The sequence below is a fragment of the Daucus carota genome, chromosome 4 (assembly GCF_001625215.2).
Source record: "Daucus carota subsp. sativus chromosome 4, DH1 v3.0, whole genome shotgun sequence".
NCBI classification, from domain to species: Eukaryota; Viridiplantae; Streptophyta; class Magnoliopsida; order Apiales; family Apiaceae; genus Daucus; species Daucus carota.
In genome coordinates this window covers 48,454,723-48,475,128 of record NC_030384.2, presented here as the reverse complement: position 1 = coordinate 48,475,128, position 20,406 = coordinate 48,454,723, and the positions used below count along the sequence as shown (strand labels likewise).

Below are 20,406 nucleotides of genomic sequence, written 5' to 3'. Positions count from 1 at the left end.
TAGGTATAGCATACCTTGTATCTACATAAAATGATATTTTTATGGATCGCATTACAAAGCCTAATATTAATTCTAGTACAAGCACAAAACTTAAAATTTAAAAAATTAATATTTGTACAAGTACAAAATTTAAAAACATAAAAGGACGATAATTTCAGGTAACAAATTAAAAACAAGTACAAAAATGACTTCAAGTTAAAAATTTGTATAAGAATTTATTTTATTTTATAACTTTTAATGATAGCTAAGTAATAAAATTATTCAAATAAATAGACTATCAAATTTGTATTTATTTTTACATTTTTTAATAACTCATAAATTATTAATAATGAAAATTAACTAAATAAATATTTTTCACTTACCACTACTAATCACAAATCACAAATCATTGTAGCAATTCAACCTCTCAGGTCATTGTTTTAAGTTAAGCAAAATGTAACTAATGCACTAACACGTTCGTATATGTAACAACTTCAGTAATTATATTTATTAGATCTGTCGACTTTTACAACTTTCTTTACCATTCATCCTTATTGTAAAGAATACTCCTTCCTATTGTGGTATATCACCTATTGTTGTCTATCAATGGACCGCATTGAACAATCATGTAAATTTTCCACTTGTGGATAAATTAACTAATCTTTACTATGGCTCCTTGGCTTCAAAAGTGTACACTGAGGACAAAATTTAGACTCAAGTCTGTATTGGCATTTCACGGCTGATTCATTCCTTGCTACTGTGTCTCATCTGTTTACGCTTGTTAGCATCCAGGTATCGCTTTCTTAACCGAATAGCTTTGGGTGTAACCTGCAAAAAAGTTCCACCATTTAATCAGATAGCTTGGTATAAATTTTTTTTAAAGAAAAAAAATCATACCCAAACACAGAAAAGTAGTAAACTCGTGCATGTTTTCATTGCATGATGTACTGTATAACTATTAATAGTGTTAAAGTCAGCCATGCTCGTGAAGATTTCTAGATTGCAGTGTTCTTTTTGAAAATAGATTAAAATCTAAAGACATGTTAAATCCATAGTATAATAGAAGCATTTTGTTTCTAGTAGTGATAGAAGGTGATATATGATTACATGTTGCTAATGATCTAGTCACTGAAAAGACAACTGTAAAATTTTTTAGTGAACCTCAAGGCACCGATACACAAAAATTATGAACACCCATAAAAAGCTACATGACAAGATGCAAGAATATCTTCTCAAAACATTAAGATAAGTTAAAAGTATTAATTCAGTTATGTACCTCAATAAGCTCATCTGAGGCAACATATCCAATTGCTTCTTCAAGGGTCATCTGCACCAATATGCACAGTATGTTAGAAATAGACAAATTATCATTAAATCCATAAAGACTATTTCGTTTCTTCACCATTCTACTTTACAAAATCATCGATTATATTCCAACCAATAAAGAAGCTTCAACAATATCTAGCTTTTTGGTGAAAATTCTACTAAGCAAAATAAGTTTAGCATCATTGAGGCAAGTGAAAATATGAGTAAAGCCCAACTTTAGAATACAGGTGTGTCAGGGTCCAAATTACCGAGGCCAAGAAACAGTACCAATTAAGCTGACTTATCTAGAGGTGTCTGCTACTACTGTGGCATACTACTTACGCAAGAGCCAAGTGCACTGTGATGATCATTCATATTTCAGAAAATTAAACATGACAACATAAAAATGTAAAGCACATTTGAGAGAAGTGCTGGTTGCTTAACAGAACATACCAAGCGAGGAGGAGATAGCTTCACTGTCTCATCCTTATTTGCTGACCTCATATTTGAGAGTTCCTTATTCCTTACTGGATTAACCTGAGAAAAAAAAAGGTCAGTCGCCTTGACAATAAACAGTGGTAAGAGGAAAACAAATGTGCCCTTACATCAAGATCAGTATCTCGTGAATGCTCGCCTACAATCATTCCATCATAGGTCTGCACAAGGTCAAAAGCATAATTAATAAAAGTCGATATAGAATGTCTGCTTCATCTGCTAAATGTGCAGATATTTTGTTGTCCTATCTTAAGCAATGTACTTCAGTTGATTCAAAAACCAAAATATTAAATGCCTGTTGCTTGGGTTCAGGAGCATATAATTTGCAATGGTAACCTATACACAGCTATTCACATGAAGACATAGAACAATGATTATGATGGTACTAGGCTGTATTGATAATTGAACAAATACGTCATGCATGCATGTCTTTTTTTGTTCGATGAAAATTAGGATTTCCAGCACCAAAATGACATTTTGTAGGTCACCTGGGCCTCTAGGTGGCAAACTACTCAGACACGACTCGTCAACCTAGACACTTGCCTTCCAGCAATGTGTACAGCATTACAGAGATTATAAAGGCTGCGCTCGTCAGAGTAAGGACTAATGATGAGGTAAGGAAGTAGGAATTTAGGACAATTCATGTGGTTTATGAAAAATTAGTGAAACTTGGCAGTAACTACAAACCTCCATTCCTGGAGTTACAAAGAGTGTTCCACGAGGCTCTAAACTGAGCAAAGCATAGGCTGTTATAGGTCCACGACCCACAGAAACCTGTCAAACAAGCAACAGATATGAGATCCACACAATTACATGGCAAAAAATTCATTATTGGCGGTTAATCAATTCTCAGTTGTTGCAGAGTAAGCAAATGAATTATATAAATTTCGGTAAAACATGGACATGTGAGGAATGGAGTATAATAAATGAGCAGTGCAAAGAGGTACAATGGCGCACAATAAAATACCATCTCATAAGTCATATCCACCAATAATTCTATCGGCAAAACCTAGAATTGTTCTTAACTATAAATACTGATGACTCAGAACAAAGTCTGGCTAGTCTGAAAAGGAATATCTTCCTTATAATATCTTAAGTATCTTTGTAAGTTATAACATTCCCATCCCATAACGAAATATGTGGGGGTACTTTGTTCACAATATAAGCTTACGTTACACCAATAATCATTATCTTTTGGAGGCATGTGATGTGCTCTGTGGATTACCCAACTTGGTTCCATTTGGGCCAGTGAATTCAAGCTTATTTGGAATTAGCGAACCACTATAAACATAGCTACTTTCCAGTAATGCTACTACCAGTTCATCCAGCATAATATATTATGCGGTGTAATGCTTTCAAAGCATAATTTTAATCAAGCTGTAGAAATGCGTTATGATTCACCTCTTTATTGGTCCAAAAACTCATCCTCAATTGCAACAAAATGCAATACTAGTGTCTACCCGACATACAAGTTAGCACTATCTTGGACACCTAAACAAACTCATCAAAAATTGATTTTTGTGTTGTACTAGTCAAATCCATTAAATTAACTTCTTGCATATTCTAACTAGTTCTTCAGTATTAGTTTTTCATTAGAGAAAGTTCAGCATGTCTGCTTATACAGTCATAGCAGATAAATGTTACTCACATTGCTGCTTTAAGAACTAGGAAAGTATCACTAATTTGCATTCATATCCGAATATCTTCACCATAAAGGAAAAGTAGATTAAAATGTCTAGCCTCTAACTTTAATAATTATAGTCCTTTTGCCTAGGTGTAAATTGCATATGCCTGACTTTTCATTATAGGATGATGAAGTCGAAAAGAAGTTGCAACATTATACTGATCCAGAAGACAAAAAGCATCAGAAAACTTACCAATACACCTTTCCTGACATTTCCAAGAGGACCACGATGTTTTGCATATGCTGCATAAGAACAGAATAGAGATGTATTTACTATTTAGCAAAGAAAATAAATGCTCAATCAAATAAGTTATAGCTACAACAGCAACCAAGCATTTAGATCAAATCAGTGAACTCTGCTATCATAAAAAAAAATACTAGTTTGCATGATGCATACAAGGTAACTGACCAGGGCCGGCTCTAAGGTTCTGGAGGCCTTAGGCAAAATATAAATTTGAGGCCTCCAGAAAGTATTTTTCAAATTCAATTTTTTTATATTTTTGTGATGTATGTTTGTGTAAATTCTTAAATTAGATATATTCTTTTGGTAACTATTTTTTGAATTATTAAGTAAAATAATATGCGTAAAATTATATATATAATATTTAAAATATATACAAAATTTGTACTTAGAATATAAGTGAAACGTTTGTATACAAGTGATAAATATTCCTTTTTTGAGTAACGTAGGCATATTATTTAAAAAATATTCTTACTTTAAGTTCATAATAATAGTTTGGTTAAAAAATATTAGCTTATGAACATATTAATTATATTATCGAATATATTTCTAATAAAACATAACATATTATAAATATTTGAATTTATGTTTAAATTTTCGATAAACAATTTTAATTTAAATTTCAGTAATATTAAATAAGTTTTTTTTAATGTTTATATCTAGAAATATAAGTATAATAAAAAAAATCATATATGAATTGTGATATCATCAAAGAGATGAATACTAAATACTATACTTATAAGTTATCTATGTTAAATATCTTATAACTAGATAATTCCAAAAGAACGTTACAAAAAGTAATACGTAAAATATGTAGTATTTTTTTATGTTGATTTATTTAAAAACTCAAAAAAACTTGAAATTTTTTTACATAAATATATAAAGATATTATAAATTTTGGGGCCTCGTAATTTTGGAGGCCTTAGGCCACCGCCTAACTGGCCTAATGGTTGCGCCGGGCTGCCGGCACTGTAACTGGCTTAGCCACGAGGTAAAAGCCATAGTGGAAAGTTAAAAAAAAAAAGTAGCTTACTTGGCCTGAGGTTCTCTTCAGGCAGTTCTCCCAAGTAATTTCTAATTTTGATACAAAACTGAAAGGGTAAATCTGTAAATACAAAAGCTCACCCCTGTATTCACAAAAATACCCCTACTTTTATACTAGCATTTGTTCTATCAATCCCATCAAGCAACGATAGGGGAACGATGGACATAAATATCACATGGAAATAATAACAGATGATTGGAACAATAAGCAGAAGATGCAATAGAAACTAAAAGAACTTCGCTGAGAAGCATACTCAGAAAGGCTCGGTGCATAAATCCAGTTCCTCGTGTAGCACTGCTAAACACACTTCTGTAACCAACTAACCCCCTGAAATCATATACACCAAATCATATATTAAATTTGCACAGGCAAGGCAGTAAAAAATTCTTCTAGTGTAAATTAAGAAACATTGAGAAACAATAATGATATGAATGTTGAAAAATCACTTGTGACATTTCAAGTAATATTTCTACTGAGAAAACTCTCAAGCCTGACCTTGGCAACCACAAACAATTGACAAATTATCTTTCCATTGAAATACGAAAAATACTAGGTCTAATAAAACAAGTAGAACTCGAGTTAAACATAAAAGGACATTTTTGTACAGATAAAGTTGATCAGTCATAATACCACATCTAACCAAGTAACATTTAATCCCTCCTATGGGGATTTTATATTCGCCTACTCAATTCTAGTATTACAATCCCTAAACCAGTTTTGCGATATTAGCATGAGATAAAAAGATTTAAAGGATTATAATCTCATCTCATACTTAAATCCCATGAAACAAACAAGACCTAAGATATACTTAAGACTAAGATATTGATTATTGCATTAGACTAAGTTCAGAATACACTAAAAGAACTACCAAAGTTAGGATTATAAATAATAAGTTTACCAACCTTGAAGGACAAGTCAAAGACATTCTAGTCCTGCCAAAATTCCCTGGTACCGCACCCATGTCAACAACTTCTCCTTTCCGATGAGCGAGTGCTTCCATGACGACACCTACATTCTCATCATCTACCTGGTAATATACATGGTACTTAATAGCTTTAATCCTGAAAGAGGAAAGTTAAATATACAAGTTTCCAAATTCATACCTCAATTGTCACTTCTTCAATTGGCTCTAACTTAACATTATTCTCAGTTTTATACCTGATTGAAATAACTGACATTGGTCAGGCACTAAAAATGATCATTATCGGTTGTGTATACAATGTAGCAGATACAATAATGCAAACTACTAATTCTTAAAAATGACAGATCAAGCAAGAATGCATAGCTATACAATTTCAATTGTTTGTGGTGTATACAGAAATATAGAACTACAAATTGTCACAGATGACAAACACCGAGCAACATTTTAGTCCTCTATTTTAAAAGACAAGAAGCATGTTACCAACTTTGCATATTATTCCTTATATCAGTGATAATATGCTATAAGTAGGTACAGGACAAGACATACATACATTACACACACACACACGCATATATAATATGTGTGTGTGTGTAGTACGGGGGGCTACAATTTTTGGTCACTGCTGTTGCCATTAAGATACATAGGGTATAAGAGAATATGTGCGAGAATCCTTTGCAGATCTACCACCTACTATGTCGTAAAAATGCTATAAACAAGGAAAGAGGTTCCTCGCTCACAAAACAGATCAAATTAAGCCAAACCAACAGCATAAATGATCTGAGTACGTACTTATCTAAATAAAATAGAAGCCTCAATAGTTCAAACTATAACTTAAATACATATATAACAGAACACCAGGCAAACTGAACACCTTTGCTTCTAAATTTTAATGAAAAAGGACTAAATTCTGGGAACTTGGAGCATTTGCGATATTCATAATCATGAACATATAAGATGACTAATGATTGGAATGAACAGAACCCATTAGGAAGCAAGGGGAACACAATATAATTTAAAATTAAGCATTCAGTCTTTTACTAAAAAACATACTGTATATGATATATGTGATTGATATATAGGAAACAAAAACGAAAAGAAATAGACAGTATATATGCATCAAACAACCCACATGACTTTAGGAGGCGAGACTGAGAGCTCAAACCCTTCACGCCTCATGTTCTCAATTAAGATACCTGAAAGACAACAAATACAGGAATAAATAAATTGCCAACTAAGGGGCTTATGGTGCCTTAAAATGAGGTACATGCATAATTAATACAAATTCAAATAGATTCACCTAGCTGAAGCTCTCCTCGCCCTTGAACTTCGTATGTCTCTGCTAAACCTGGTACGACATTTATAGCAAGATTTGTCTCTGCTTCAGCCAAAAGCCTATCACCAATCTTTCCTCCAGTCAACTACAAATATATTTGGAGTGTATCACATCAATTTAAACATCCTCTAAACTAAAACTTAAGGTGAAGAGTTAAAAAATATATATATATATATATATATATAAGAGTTCATTTTTTATTTTCTGTTTGTAAAAAATAGGAAACATGTGCTTGTATGTTATCTTCTATACCCAATTCGATTTACTGATTCCTCAAGCTTTTAAAGACCCTAAAAGGCTTTCAAAATCTCAGGTGACATGAATATATTATTTTAAACACGGGACAGCCTGAAATTACACAAACATAGATATCCTGGGAAGGAAATATTCGGCGCGGGATCTGGAAATTAATAAGTAACTCATACGTACACTTAACCCCAAGTCTGCACTCTGCTACTTCCTCAAATTTTATAACTTCTAGGCCCTTCCTGAGAAAAATTATCGCCACCTCATCTTTCATTAAAATTTTGACATTGTAAAGGATTGTGCCTTTTTTTGAAAGGGTCCAAACCGCAGCAGAACATAATCGAATCTATCATACCTGAAGTCTAAGGTATTAGAAAAATGCTTTTCGGTTGTACAACTATGCCAGAGTGCAGCCCAAAAAATTCAAGGCGATTATATATAGACTTTAACCCTCCCACATTGACCCACTTTCTGTTACAAAGTATAAATTAAGAATTCTCTAAAATTTAAATGCTTTCCTCATCCAAATTCGATAACCCATTAACTCTTTTGGCAAATATTACAACATATTGATCTATAATATCACTGTAAAGGGTTACCAAGGACAATGCCAAAATGAGATAGCAATAAGTTGTTAACAAAGGAGACTACAAAAGAGGCTAAAAGAAACTTACATGAGTTCCGTCTTTACCAGCCAATGGAGAATCATTGACACCAAAAGTCATTGATATGGTAGGGGGGTCGAGCTCAACAGTGGGCATTGGAGTCATGACCTGACATATGTTGTTACAATTAGATATTTATATACTTATTTATTATTTATATTTTAATATATATATTTTTGTAAAAATGGGTTAATATTAGAATAGTATGTGTTATTATTATTATATATACATATATATTGTTCAATTGATACAATGTAGCAGGTAGGCAGAATTAACCAATGATACAATAACAATGAAATAAACAAATAAGTGCAATCATGTACCTCCACACTTGACACCGTGTGTCCTATAGATGGACTTCCCAGCCCAGACATTGATATAATATCGCCAGCACCAGCAAAATCAACTAAAACCAAACTTGTACCCTTCTTTTTCATCAGCTTTGTTATCTACCAAGAAAAGACAGATTCAGTAAAATTTCAGTGTTATATAAATATAACATTGACAAGTACGACATCTTAGTATATGTGATTATCCTCAAAACTAACAGTACATGATCACCCAAATAAACTGTCAATGAACTAGCCTTCACCCAAATGATCAACCTTTTGTTTTGTCTTTACTAAAAACATTATTTTCTTCAAAATTTTGTTAATAGATGCAGCCGAGTATAAAAATCACAAAACAGAACATAAAAAAGAAACTAACTGCACTGCAATCATGCATGTTCTAGTATTGAATTATGTTGCTTCGCTTGATACTTATGAACTAACTTCGAAATGTGGGTAAAGAAGTTACAGACCCTTTCAATTAGTCTAACTTCTAAGATACTACAAGGATTAACTAATATACGCATAACCACTGTACTGGATGTAATACAAGGGTAGCGGCACACAGAATATTGGAAATACATGTGTACTACATGCATATTTGAATTCTTAGTGAAATCCAGTTGTATCTTGAAAATGTCATGTGAAGTAAATCAGTAAGTTGGTGGCCAAAACAGATGCAGATTGGTCAACACACCTTCCCTTCCTCAATTTTTACCACCCCATCATCTGTACCACGAATCCCGTGTATTTTGTCACCAACACGAACGACTCCAGAATCTATACGCCCAGTTAATATCCGACCAAGGTAGAAATCTCGCTCCATCATGGAAACCTTGAAGAATTAGTTAAACATTAAGCTACTAACCGAAGTCCAGAAGAAAACAATGTTAGAGATATTCAGTAGACCTGACTCGTATATTCTAGAACAACTAAATTACCCAAGTGATGATGAATTTCAGAACAAATTTTCAAAGCAAACTGTCTAAGTAGAAGTTATCAGAGTCCTCATCAAACCGAGATAAAATTCAGAAAAACCAGTACTGCTACTTTTTTAGTAGTAGCACAACAGGGACATATTAGAAGATTTTAATGCATGCATGCTCGTTCAGATGAATGTATCTAAACAGTTCCACTATTATGTCATTACTCTCAATACATATTATATAATATTTCAATAACTAATTCAAATTTTATTCGCAACCAGGGTGCAGTCCATATCTCTGAGGTAATAAATCTGGCATTATTGTTTGCTCTTCAATGAGAACATGACAAATAAGTTCCTCGGGTATCAAATGTTCTTAAATTCTAGAATTTTCAAATAGACCTTCAAAATATAAGGAATGCATTACAACTATGAAGGAATAGTTCTCAAACAGTATTCTTTTTTAAGTTGAGGTATGTACAAATTAGGAATTCAAAAAAGTAGGCATACCAAATTTGTGTCCCGCTTTCAACATAAATATTTACAAACTCATGTCTAATTTGATGAGCTTACTGTAAATGGGAAAATCGTTGGTGGAAGGTCGTCATATGAGTGTGTCAATAAAACATTATACATTAAAATTTATATGACTGTTTATCCACGAACCAGCATTTTAAATGGTGCATCAAGGTTTGCTGATGGAGGGGGAACGTGTCTTATTATAGCATCAAGCAACTGCAACATATTTTTTTCATCATCAGGTGGTTTCTTAGTGAAGGTGGAAGAAGCCCATCCCTCTTTAGCAGAAGCATAGAGAACAGGGAAATCCAATTGCTCCTCTGTGGCAAAACAAAATATGTTGCGTAGCTGAGAAAAAGCTAAAAAATATATATAATATAGCATATATAGGTTCACAAAGTTTCTCGCACCTGTAGCCCCTAGATTTGCAAAAAGGTCAAACACTAAGCTCGTAACTTCATCACACCTCTCCTCAGTAACTGCAGCATAGAGGAATTAATATTACATTTTAATCAGAGATTTAAAAGCGAATACATACCAAATCAATCAACTAATATATCATTGGTAATGACATGTGTAAGTTAGTGGTTGCAACAACCATTTTCTAGATTGTTTATTACTTTATTATATCAATTAGTTCAAGGAAGAACCTCGAATGAGTGCCTAAAGTTCCTTATTCAAAGTCATCACACAAACCCCCAGACATTGCTGTTTTGAGAAACAAACACCTGTTCTCTTACTGCTTGTCATCCTCTCTCGATTGTTGCCTTCCCGTAGTTTTTTCCACCCCAATATAGTACCCGTACCCACACATTCTTGTTTATAAATATCCAGAAAAAATTATATTGGCTACTTTGATATCAACATTTCATGTGCGCTTTATCCCACAGGCTCAATCTTGTGGTTTATTATAAGGAAGTATGAATAAAGCAATAGTATGTCAATACGTTGGTGATTTTGTAGCACATGGAACAGAAAGCTTTACTTTGCTTTTCTAGCAAGAGTACACATTGGCCCAATTAATCAGCAAAATATATTTACCAAGTAAATAGAAAGTATGACTTCATTGTTTTTATTTTAAGATAACTCGTCAGTCCAAGCTGAAAAGTAAACACTAGTAATGTCTGATAAACCACAACTACTTAATTTTGAAATTACTGTACACTCTTGTAACTGTTTATACATTTTGCAGTCAGAATGTGTAAATTTAACATGAGAAGGGCATATTATGACTACTTAGAAACAAAAACTGGACAAATTCTAATAAGCCTGCCTAAACATGATTTATAAAAGGTAATATACGCTCTGCAGTTCATGCCATCCGTGGGCATGTTAATATGGGAGAACTGAAATAGATGTTCACACTGGAAAATGAATAAATAGTCCTCCACAATTCTATGCATGCTATGGAACATCTCAAGTTCGTAAAACTTGGCAGCTATGCAAAATGGTCGGCCGAAACTTATGATATGCTACTTCTAACATTTTCAAGTATGACAACTCCAAAACAGTAAAAAAAAAGCGTTATCTAGTTCCCTTGACATCAGCAGACATAAGGAGTTTAAGATCTCTAACAAAAAACCTACACAGAGGCCGCTTATTATTTATTTGATAACCCCAACCATTTTCCTATTGAATCGTGAATCGCGTGCCTCATTTTCAAATATAATAAAAACCTAACCTTATGTTCCCAATCCTATAATTTTCCTTTCGAGTTACTCCCTCCGTCCCTAAATACATGTCTACTCTGACTTTTGATTGGTCAAATTGATTATAGTTTGACTAAATTTTATATGCATTATAAAACTGAAAAGAATTTTAAAAATTATATCACTGGAAAGTAGGTCTAGTCTATTTTAAAATGTAACTTTCAATTTCTTAAAATAATAATTATATATTTTTACTATTTAGTCAAACATGGGTTAATTTGACTACTAGAGAATTGAAATGGACATGTAATTAGTGACGGGGGGAGTATCATATAAGGTCTGGAAATCAACATATCAAATTTTAGTTAATTTAACAGAGCAAAAGAACTGATGTAGTAATGCAACCAATAGCCAAAAGAATTAGAAAGGATAGTAATATTACTGCTTTAAATTATATGTGATGTGCACTGCTCTGGCCAAAAACATCAAGGACTCGGTGGGAATGAATAATGAAGACATACCTGAAGGTTTGTCCACTTTGTTCAGCAGAAGAAGAGGACGTATATTATATTTCAGAGCTTTCGCAAGAACAAATTTGGTTTGTGCAAGTGGACCTTCACCAGCGTCAACGACTAAAATTGCTCCCTCAACCATGCCAACAACCCGCTCAACCTATGTAACCCCAAAAAAAATTGAGATGTTACAAGCCAATTAAATTTTGACGGTTCATGCCAATATCTATGTTTACTGGAGGGGCTCAGCAGGTGTTTCTAGTGCAATGGAGTTAGGCACCGAGACTGTGCCAATAAATCAATTCAAAGAAATACCTCGCCACCAAAATCTGCATGCCCTGGTGTGTCAACCATGTTTAGTTCATTCTCGTTCCACGAAATGGACGTAACCTGCAAATAAGGATAATAAAAGGAATAATTACTTAAGAATCTGAAATATTGACGTAATCATAAGACCTTTGGCAAGCAAACTAAACTTAGACCACATAGTACCCAGCAATGGGGTATTCAAAAAGGTTAAGATGATTAATGCCTTCACAGTTGCTAAATCTGTACAAACGAGGAGATTTTTGTGAGCCTTTTACAGTCAAAAAATGAACTTATAAGTAAAATTTTGATTTATAAGTTACTCCTCAGGGAAACAAGCAGGGTCTGCAATCTGAAGACTTCTAAGCTATGCTTGTTTGCGTGGACTATGCTCCATCAGACCATCACTATTTATAATTCTACTCATATTATCAATACTTATCCTTTTAAAGATGCCATGTTTGTGAGCATGTATAGTTGCTCACGAATTGATGAATTGATGAACAAGTTTTATCACTTTCTGGTTCAAATGTGGTTAGCGAGCATGTATATAGTAATAATAATAACAATAACAATAATAATAATAATAATAATAATAATAATAATAATAATAATAATAATAATAATAATATAATAATAATAATAATAATAATAATAATAATAATAATAATAATAAAGTAAATGTCCCAACCGGGGGGCGGGAGAAGTATATAAATCAGACTGTTATATCAACTAAAATCAAAGTTTATCTGAATATACTATAACCGTGAAAGAACAGTGCATGAGCCCCGTTAAAGACATGATGCCCCGGCTATTCAGTGAGTCCCCGATTCTTGACCTAGAGTTGTATAGTCCTCAAAAGCTACATTTTCATTTGGTTTATAGGAACAAAATTGGGAATATCATGAAATTTTTACTATTTTGCGAGGGTAAATATTTCCATTCATTCCATATTAATGTAATATTTAAACCAGAATAGTAAATCTAAACTTTCCCAAATTGAAAATATTATATCATTTCTACTTCCTACCAATTTTCTCACGATCCATCATTAAATATATGCACTTCTTCATTTTGTTCACTTTACCAAAGAATAGTTCATTCATAAGTTTTTAACTCATTCCATCCCTCCATTTATCCCAACAAAGAAAAGTTCATTTATAGCTTAAAAGTTGAAACAGTTTAAGAACAGCAGCAGTTGTAGAGTCGAGTTAAGGAGCACTAACTACTCGTTTTTCAGTAGACTTAATTATCATTTCATCACATAAAAACGACACTACAACTCGAAATATAATTACAACAAATCGCACAGAAAATTACACCAATTAAAAAGTAAACAATATCATATCGAAAACAAAACATCATATAGCAGATTCCAAACCTTAGAGGAGATAGTAATACCGCGCTCCCGCTCAAGCGAAATAGAATCAAGCGCTCGTTCATGAGGAATATCCGCTCCACACTGCCGCAACAACCGATCCATCAGCGTAGTCTTCCCGTGATCGACGTGAGCTATCACCGCCACGTTTCTGAGCCGACTCGGATCCAACTCGGGCGAGGAAGAAGTGGAGGCCGAGGCGACCGGAGCGGCCGAGAAGGCGCGCGTGAGAGCGGTGGCGCGTGCATAGAAGGAGTGTTTGAGAGATGACGGCGGTGGATGAGAGGAGGATAGAGAGGCTCTGGTGGATGACCAGAGAGAGCGAATTAGCGGACCAGCCATTGAAATGGCGATAGCAGCTCTGATTGGCGGGGATTGAACTAGGGTTTTGGGTTTTAGAGATGCAGAGAAGTCATTACTTTTTATTTTTATTTTTATTTTTTTTGTGAAAAACGGAAAGAAAACGGTTAGTTTTACTTACATCACTGCATGTACTGTGATGGATGGTTGCTCTTGCTTTGTCGGAAAATAATCTAGAAGGTAAAATATCGCAACTTTTTGTGTTTTGAGTAAAATTGTTGATGTCAAACTCTTATTTACATGCTATTTAATTATATACGTTTTTTCCCCATACGCACTTCAATACTCTTATAAAACATAGTTCTATCATTTGTTTTAAAATTTTCTTTTTTTAATAAAAATATAACATTCAAGTTTTCATTCAGAAAGAAAAAAAACTTATTAAGTTGCAGAACTATACTTTATAAGAGTATTAAAATCCGTGCCGCGTCCCCGTATATAACTCAGGAGAGGGGGCGGAGGTAGTACAGTATACTAACCGTGCGGATTTATGGTATTTATTATTACATATTTTATAATATCTAATTTTATTATGAAGATAAAATTATTTAAAATAATATATAATTTTTAATTAAAATAAATTTTAAATAATGAACAAGTTGAATTATAATTGTATTAAGTGTGTTAAATAAATTTAATTCTTAACAATCATTAAAAAATTTAATTGTTAAACTCGAAAAACATGAATATTCTATAATTAAAATGAATTATCGACTCTTTTGTTTCTGATGATTACACGGTTAATTGTATCAAATTTTTTTTATTAAAATATGAATATTCCATATATAAATATATACTGTCTTAAATATTTATAAAATATTTGATTATAAAAAAATTATTGCTTATTGATGATTGGTAACAAGGACAAAGTAAAGAAGAATCAATAATGCATTTCAATTGAATTCTTGTAAAACTACGGATAATGAATCTTATATGAAGGTCAACTGTGATGTTAACAGTTTCATAAATCATACTTAATGTAAGCTCGATGTCGTTGTAATACCTTTTAGATTAAAGAACATGAATATTTAATGTGTTAAGTAATCTGAAAATAAAACGACTATTTATCTAGTTTGTTTTTTGTCTCCACATTCAAATTGACAATTCAGATTTTATCCTGACTGAATTTCAATATTCATCTGATTAAGCATTTTGTCTTAATAAAATTTTTAGTTTGTAAAAAATATGGAAATATATGTTTTACTTTAGAAAACTCATTCTCGTATAATTTTCGTCTAACTCGATACTGTTTCTTTTCATTAAAAAAATTACAAGAGGGTAAAAACGAAAATTACTCTGCTTTCAAGAATAACCGGAACTTTGTATATAATGCAAAAAAGCAACTCGATAGATCTGAGACCACAGGATGGTAAAAACCACCACTGGCAATGACCAAAGTCACAGATAGGGCTGTAAATCGATACGGACTATCCGGTGTCTCGGCTCATATCCGGCTTGAAAATATAATACATGTCTCATATTCGTTTTGAAAACGATCCAAATCTGGCGGAAAAATTAAGCCCGTATAATATATGATCCCGGATACGAGCACACCTATACCCGCTCAGATTCGGGCTCATATAACTTTTCATAATATGATCCTACCCGAATAACCGAATATGATCCGCGGTTCATATTCGATTCAAACTCATATACATATTATATTTTAACACCATCATATTTGCAAGTAAATAGTTATCATTTTATAAAATTTTAATATCTTATTTAAGTTTATATCTTCATAAAATATGATTTATTTAATGTGATCATACTTATTATCTTCATATATGTTTAATAAATGATATATATCAATATATAACTATAAGTTTTAATTTAAAATTATTATACTTTATAATATTATGTTTACTTAGACTAATGATAGTTATTTGAACAAATGAAATAATAATGATACTTAGTGTTAGTGGATCATATCCGGCTCATATTCGATGGATCATAAACTACCCGGTTAAAAAATAGAAAATACGATACTGGATCATATCCGGTTCAGATCCGAATCTCAAATACCCGGGATCGGTTTAGATCCGAATAAAACGATCCCGGACCCATATCTGGACAAGCTAAAAATAATATGATCCGGTACTTGAGCAGAGGGGTATCCGGATCACCGAGACTTTAGCTTTGGGAAAAAGACAGGGCGCTGCAATCCCATGGAAAGAAACCTGTTACGTTTTCACAAACACAAATAACCAAATAAAGCTTGCATTAATTTTCTTTCGTAATATTAAACAGGAAGACATAACAATATAGGCCACGATTAAGGATGAACAAATATTGAACTTAGACATGTAATGTGTCGACTAATTAGTAGATGATGATTACACCATTTTCTTAGGTAGAAAATGAGGAATGAATCTGGTTTATAGATATATACATGGTCTTGTCCTCTTCCTCTTTTTCTTCTGCTTTGGTGGCATCAGAACAACCTTAATGGCAGCATCAAACACGGCTTTTACATTCTGCGAAGATGAAATTAAACAGGTTATCTCTAACGCTTTAGGCTACTGGATATTGGATCGAGGATTCGGTGGAGACACGTGTGTGTGTGAGTATTTAAAATTTTGCTATTGACGATTATTAAGAAAATTAAAGAAAACCGCAAAATGCTTTTCATAATTTTAAAACTATAAATAATAAATTTTGAACTATGTACTCGTGAATAAGTGTAGTGAAATAAAGGTCTGGTTTGAAACCTGCTGAGTCTTGGAACTGCATTCTATGTAAACAGCTGCACCAATCATTTTCTTAAGTTCCTCCCCCTGCCCATCATTTTGACAAAATTTAGCTGCTATAACATCTAATTCCTTATAGTTTTAACACAGTAAGTTACCTGAGCAGGTGTGATCGGAGTTGCATTGGGATGTTCACTAAGAAACTGCCTGTCCTCGCGTAAATCTGAAGAAAAGATGTTCAAAACCATCATACACTAGACATATCACATATGTAAATTGTAATCATGAAACGATTCAGCTAATGGACACTGTTTATACCCGTAATAACCTGTTTACTTACCTACTTTGGTTCCCACTAAGATGATTGGCACAGTTGGAGCATAATGCCTCAGCTCAGGGATCCACTGTGATCAGAAACAACTTGTGTTAAGCCTCCATATAATATAATGTATCGGGAATTTTTTTTCGAAAAACTGGGAAGACAGGGAATAGAGTTGATTGTTGTCAATTTCTAACCTTCTTGGAGATATTCTCATAGCTGGCTTTACTGATGAGGGAGAAGGCTAAAATGAACACGTCAGCGCCTCTGTAACTCAAAGGCCTTAGCCTGTTATAATCTTCCTGCCCTAAAATGTGAAAAACAAAATTAAAGAACTGAACTTTCTGGATGATATGATCAAAAGGGGATCCGATTCGTGCTACTCATATCTTCGGGTTAAAACACTTCAGAAATCTAGCTCGAAGTCTGTAACAATGTTGACAGAATTTTCATTTCTTATTTTTTGCTAATCATATTAGTCTTTACCTGCAGTATCCCAGAGTCCAAGATTGACAGTATTACCATCCACCACCACATTAGCACTGAAGTTGTCGAAGACTGTAGGCACGTAATCCTGTCAGATCGAAACACTAAAGAGATTTAGAGATTAAATTTCAAGAAGTAAAAAAGTTAGTATGAATAAGCAGAGACAATTGTCATAGTTCTATCAGTTGTGAAGTGTGATCCTACCGTAGGAAAGGTGTTGCTAGTATAAGAAATCAGCATGCAAGTTTTTCCAACTGCTCCATCGCCTACTGTCACACACTTGATGAATCTTGTAGTGTTCATCGTTCTGGAATCACTACTGCTTACCCTTAATCTCTAGATAATCAGGACCGAGTCAGAGAACACGAAAACTTTACTTTGCAAATGTAATAAACCGTCCTCTGGACTGAAACTGACAAGTGCTTATGGGTGATATAATTTTTGGAACTAGAAAGTAAGTCTATAGAGTTTGAAATTTGAATAGATATGGAGGCATTGGAGGGTAATTTATTAACCAAAGCATGCAACAAATTACCCACTACTTTAAATTGAAATGTGGGCCTAGTTGTTCTCTTTTTTCCCTTTAGAATGATTATCAGAGGCTATCTGTTTCTTTAAGGAGAAGGACAAGCTACATAGAGAGATAGAATAAATCAAAGGTGGGGATGTTTGGTGATGGTGTTGTTAGTTGGTTAAGTGTACAACAAGGGACAATCTTTTTAATGATGTTGATTAAGAAAGAAAGCAATACTTCCATAATACATATCTTGCTTAATTAGTCATAAAAATGATCATAACTAGATTTTATCATGTAAAGGAAACCAATAATATATCGTAGTTCAACACATAATATCTACATCTTTTTGAGAAATGTTAGGTATGTCGAAATGGTTCTCATATTTGTTCTCGAATGTTTAGTTGATAAAAATTGATTGGACGTGTATTTTATAGATGACGAGGCCTCCATGTATGCTCATGAATAGCACAGGAACAAATTGGAATGCTCTGGCATTGCTCCAGTTTACTCTTGTATACTAAATTACTCTTAATCCCGTTGTTAAGAGCATCCTTACACTATTCCACATATCTTCTGGTTCCTTTTTGTGAAAGAACTGTATAATTTTTGATAAAGATGAACAATTAACCTAATTAAATCCTAATCACATTCATGCAAACATTCAAACAAAGAAAGAATAAAGATAAATATATGTCATTATCTTTACATGCGCGAATATACCTCTCTGTTCAGCACTTTATTCATCAATCTTCTACTCCTCTTTACTATCCTTAATTTCCGTCATTCTTTAAATACTTGTTTACCATAAATCATTATCTCTGCTATAAATATAAGGTATGTTCTCCTTCACTATCTTCTTCTTTTTACTCGATCAGGTACGTATGTAACAAAATTGCGGAAAGTGTCAAACAAACTGTTCTCATGCTAAAACTGTTCATATATATAGCGTGACTTATCATGCACAACATAGTCAATAAAAAGAATCTAGCAGTTATTTAATTACAATATGCTCATTTTTTTTTAGAGTTTTATTTCAGGGTTAAATGCAGAGGAGCAACGGAGGAGGAGCCAACGCTGCAGGAGCTTGTGCATCATGCAGGCACCAAAGGAAGAAATGCACCGAAAAATGCACCTTAGCGCCGTTCTTTCCAGTGGACAAAAACCGCGAATTTCAGGCAGTACACAAGGTTTTCGGTGTCAGTAACGTTACAAAAATTCTGAAACGTTTAAATTTGGATGATCGCAAGAGAGCCGCGGACTCACTGGTCTGGGAAGCGTTCAGCAGACAAAAGGATCCCATACTAGGCCCTTTCGGAGAGTACAGACGAGTTATAGAAGAGCTTAACTGGTATAAAAATGAATATCAGGCTTATAAATCATCGTTGACAGCACCAGGAGGGTTGATTAATGGACTTAATGAGACTGTGATGAGCAATGCTGGAGGAATGATTAACTATGATGCTAATAAGTACAACATTATGAATAGTAAAGGGACTGTGGTTTCTGGATTATATCCCAGCTTCAATTATTATTCGTGTGTACCCAACAATAAATTAAGCGAAGAGAGTGATAATAGTTGTGTAATTATGCCTCATCAGCCGGTGATTAATGGTAGTAGTATTAATCAACATTCCTACCAGTTACCAGGTATTTATGAAATAGCATACATGTTGCATAATCATATTTACATTAATAATTTAAACGCACTCACCCGTCTTATTTTTGACAATATTCGAATTAAAAAATTGTGGATGCATTCTGGCAGTCAAATATACTGAGGAGATTTGATTTCATGTCTCTGTGAACTATGGGCAGGTCAATATGGTGCAATTGATGCCAAGGAGCTGGAGTGGAATGGCAACTCATGACTGATTCATTGCTGCTTCGCTTTCGGATTCTCTTATTGTAGTGGATACGAGAAAACTGCATTTTATTTATTGATTTGATTTTTGCATACAATGAAAATTAAGAATTGTATTTATTGAATCTATATAATCGTCCACATTCAAATATCATATTTGAAGTTATAGTTTATGTTGCTAATACACACACGTTCTCCATTCAAATAAATAATTGGAAGCTTGGTTGATTTTTTTTATTTATAATTTTTTGTTTTTGATTATTAGATTGCTTGTCTTACGGTGATATATATACACAAATATTTGCAACAACAGTACAAAGTTGGGAAATCTACAAAAATACCTAACTTTTCTATTATTGTTTTCAAAAATACTACATTTAAGAAATTTTTTTAAAAATACTTTTTCATAAAATTCTTTTTTCAAAATTACGATTTGCAACCTTCGGGGGCGCCAGCCTTTCAGTTGAAAATGAGGTTGCAAAAGTTGCAACCTCATTTGCAACTGAAACCCAAGATTGCAAATGAGGTTGCAAAAATTGCAAAACCGTATTTTTGAAAAAAAAAATTATGAAAAAGTATTTTTAAAAAACAATGAAAAGATGGTAGTATTTTTAAAAAATAATTATACAGATGGGTATTT

General features: G+C 33.2%; 3 protein-coding genes across 3 annotated transcripts; 1 reads left to right on the top strand and 2 right to left on the bottom strand.

Moving 5' to 3' along the window:
* Positions 1-459: 459 nt before the first annotated feature.
* Positions 460-13,968, bottom strand: LOC108219133 (uncharacterized). Its single transcript, XM_017392422.2, has 19 exons — positions 13,537-13,968; positions 12,165-12,239; positions 11,859-12,009; positions 10,099-10,167; positions 9,836-10,008; positions 8,942-9,079; positions 8,239-8,364; positions 7,925-8,023; positions 6,969-7,089; positions 6,801-6,864; positions 5,853-5,907; positions 5,652-5,776; positions 5,003-5,076; positions 3,657-3,706; positions 2,467-2,553; positions 1,890-1,940; positions 1,738-1,821; positions 1,256-1,306; positions 460-807 (listed from the first exon to the last, which is right to left on the bottom strand). Exons 1-19 carry the CDS (start codon positions 13,873-13,875, stop codon positions 724-726), a joined length of 2,016 nt encoding a protein of 671 aa, XP_017247911.1. The 5' UTR covers positions 13,876-13,968; the 3' UTR covers positions 460-723.
* A 1,959-nt stretch (positions 13,969-15,927) lies between these two features.
* Positions 15,928-17,837, bottom strand: LOC108217677 (rac-like GTP-binding protein RAC2). Its single transcript, XM_017390553.2, has 8 exons — positions 17,593-17,837; positions 17,389-17,476; positions 17,100-17,209; positions 16,924-16,987; positions 16,742-16,806; positions 16,605-16,670; positions 16,286-16,370; positions 15,928-16,073 (listed from the first exon to the last, which is right to left on the bottom strand). The coding sequence occupies exons 1-8, from the start codon at positions 17,689-17,691 to the stop codon at positions 16,027-16,029; spliced, it is 624 nt and encodes a 207-aa protein (XP_017246042.1). The 5' UTR covers positions 17,692-17,837; the 3' UTR covers positions 15,928-16,026.
* Positions 17,838-18,741: 904 nt separating this feature from the next.
* On the top strand, positions 18,742-19,976 carry LOC108218167 (LOB domain-containing protein 2). The gene is made up of 3 exons (XM_017391086.2): positions 18,742-18,780; positions 18,943-19,552; positions 19,721-19,976. Exons 2-3 carry the CDS (start codon positions 18,949-18,951, stop codon positions 19,771-19,773), a joined length of 657 nt encoding a protein of 218 aa, XP_017246575.1. The 5' UTR covers positions 18,742-18,780; positions 18,943-18,948; the 3' UTR covers positions 19,774-19,976.
* Positions 19,977-20,406: the final 430 nt, after the last annotated feature.